This window comes from Echinops telfairi, unplaced genomic scaffold (genome assembly GCF_000313985.2).
Source record: "Echinops telfairi isolate 266 unplaced genomic scaffold, ASM31398v2 ScPeMD7_443;HRSCAF=831, whole genome shotgun sequence".
NCBI lineage: Eukaryota > Metazoa > Chordata > Mammalia > Afrosoricida > Tenrecidae > Echinops > Echinops telfairi.
The window spans coordinates 25,489,194-25,491,194 of NW_022104341.1; the positions used below are offsets into that span (position 1 = coordinate 25,489,194).

At 41.3% G+C, this 2,001-nt stretch overlaps 1 protein-coding gene across 1 annotated transcript in view; it reads left to right on the forward strand.

Annotated features, from left to right (window-relative positions):
* Positions 1-497: 497 nt before the first annotated feature.
* LOC101653936 (asparagine synthetase domain-containing protein 1-like) overlaps positions 498-2,001 on the forward strand; it is a 4,535-nt gene continuing 3,031 nt past the window's right edge. Inside the window, 4 exon segments of the mRNA XM_013003793.2 lie at positions 498-645; positions 713-1,397; positions 1,399-1,671; positions 1,673-1,995. Of these exon segments, the coding sequence (XP_012859247.2) occupies positions 498-645; positions 713-1,397; positions 1,399-1,671; positions 1,673-1,995 (1,429 nt within the window).

Sequence of the window (2,001 nt, forward strand, 5' to 3'; positions counted from 1 at the left end):
TTGCCAGTTTGACACCAGCTGCCCCACAGAAGAAGTGGCAGTCTGCTTCCACAGACGATGGGCTTGGAAAGCTTATGGGGCAGTTCTACTTTGTCCCACAAGGTTGGTATGAGCCAGAATTGACGCAACAGCAGTCAGTTTCTTGGTTTATCCCCAAGAATCACATCCTTAATTTGGCACAGGGCTAACAATCACCAAAGTTGTCATACAGTTCACATGAGCACATGATTTGAAACCTAGAACATGCTTATATGTAAAATATAAAGGAAAGTGAAGGTTCTGCTCAAAAAAATTCATCATTCATTTGTTCATCTCTAACGAGAACAAAAAAAGGATAAGACAAAGAGACTCAAATTTTGATTTGCTACAAATAACTTATTTCCTAACTAGGTAGTTAGTAGCTTGCCTTTTCATTTCTGTACTTTTAAAAAGTATAAACAATGCTCATTAGAAATCAAAGTTCAAGTAGGCGGCGCCCAGTGTCCATGCAACGTTCCATGGAGGTGCCCGGCTCCGGGGCACCCCCAGATTTCAGCTCTGGGCCTGTCCCTTCTGAAGACTGGACCCCACAAAAAGAGGATCTTAGCAACAAGATTAAAGAACAAAAAGTTGTTGTGGATGAACTTTCTAACCTGAAGAAAAACATGAGGGACATGAAAGGAACGTGATTTGAAGAAATACAAAAGGGAGATGCTGTCAGCTGTCCAAACAGAGAAAGGATATAAGCATCAGCAAAACAGCAACTTATTCTTTCTGGCAGACTGAACTGAAATGCTTTCTGGAATAAAAAATATATTGGATGAACTGAAAAAAGAATACCAAGAAATGGAAAACTCAAAACTAAGGTCAAGAGTGTGTGGCATTTGTTCTGTCAGCTTTGCTGCTGAACATGTCAGCAGAGATTTGAGAGTGGACTTACTGTACCATCTTAAACAGCGAGGGCCCAGCAGCAGTAAACAGTTGTTAAAGTGTGATGCTAATTACCAGCACTTGTTTTCTGGACACACCCTTCACTTGAGAGGCGTTGTAACTGCCCAGCCTTTGGAAGATGAAGGAGGCAATGTGTTCCTATGGAATAGAGAAGTCTTTAGTGGAATAAAAGTCGAAACTCAGGAGAATGTTACTCGAATTATGTTTAACTGTCTTTTCTCTTGTACAAATGAATCTGACATTTTGTCACTCTTCTCAAACGCCCAGGGTCCTTGGTCTTTCATATATTATCAAGCATCTAGTCATTCTTTACGGTTTGGTGGGGACTTTTTTGGGCGCCGTAGCTTGCTTTGGCATTTTAACAACTTGAGTGAAAGTTTCTGCCTCTCTTCAGTTGGCACCCAGACATCTGGAGAGGCCAGTCAGTGGCAGGAAGTTCCCGTATCTGGAATTTTCAGAATTGATCTCGTCTACTGCCACTTCCAAGTGTGTGATTTTAAAATTATATACTTGGAATTCTAATTTTGGGAAGAAGGTTATCCAAAAATGTGTTGGTAGCCTGACCCAAATTTCAGCAAATTTGCCTAAGTTTGTATCGGTGGAAGCAAGTGAAGCCAAAGTATATCTTGAAAAACCTATTGTTCCTTTAAATATGATATTGCCACAAGGTCCCTTTGAGACTCATTGCACCGACATTTCCAGAGGCCCACCTACAAGAGAGACCCTTCAAGTCTGTCTCAACACACACGAGGGAAGTGGTTCAACAGTTCATTGATGTCCTGAGCATTTCAGTCAAGAGGCGGGTCTTATGTTTACTGAGGGATGATAGCTTGAAGCCAAATGAAGCTTTGGAAACTCGCGGTAGGAAAGCAAATGTCACAATTCTCTTTTCTGGAGGCATTGATTCCATGGTTATAGCAACCCTTGCTGACCGTCATATTCCTATAGAAGAACCAATTGATCTTCTTAATGTGGCTTTCATGACTACAGAAAAGGCCAGGCCAACCCGTTTTAACCTAAACAAGTGTAAGCGGAAAAATCATTGTAAGTTCACTTCTGAAGAATGCTCCT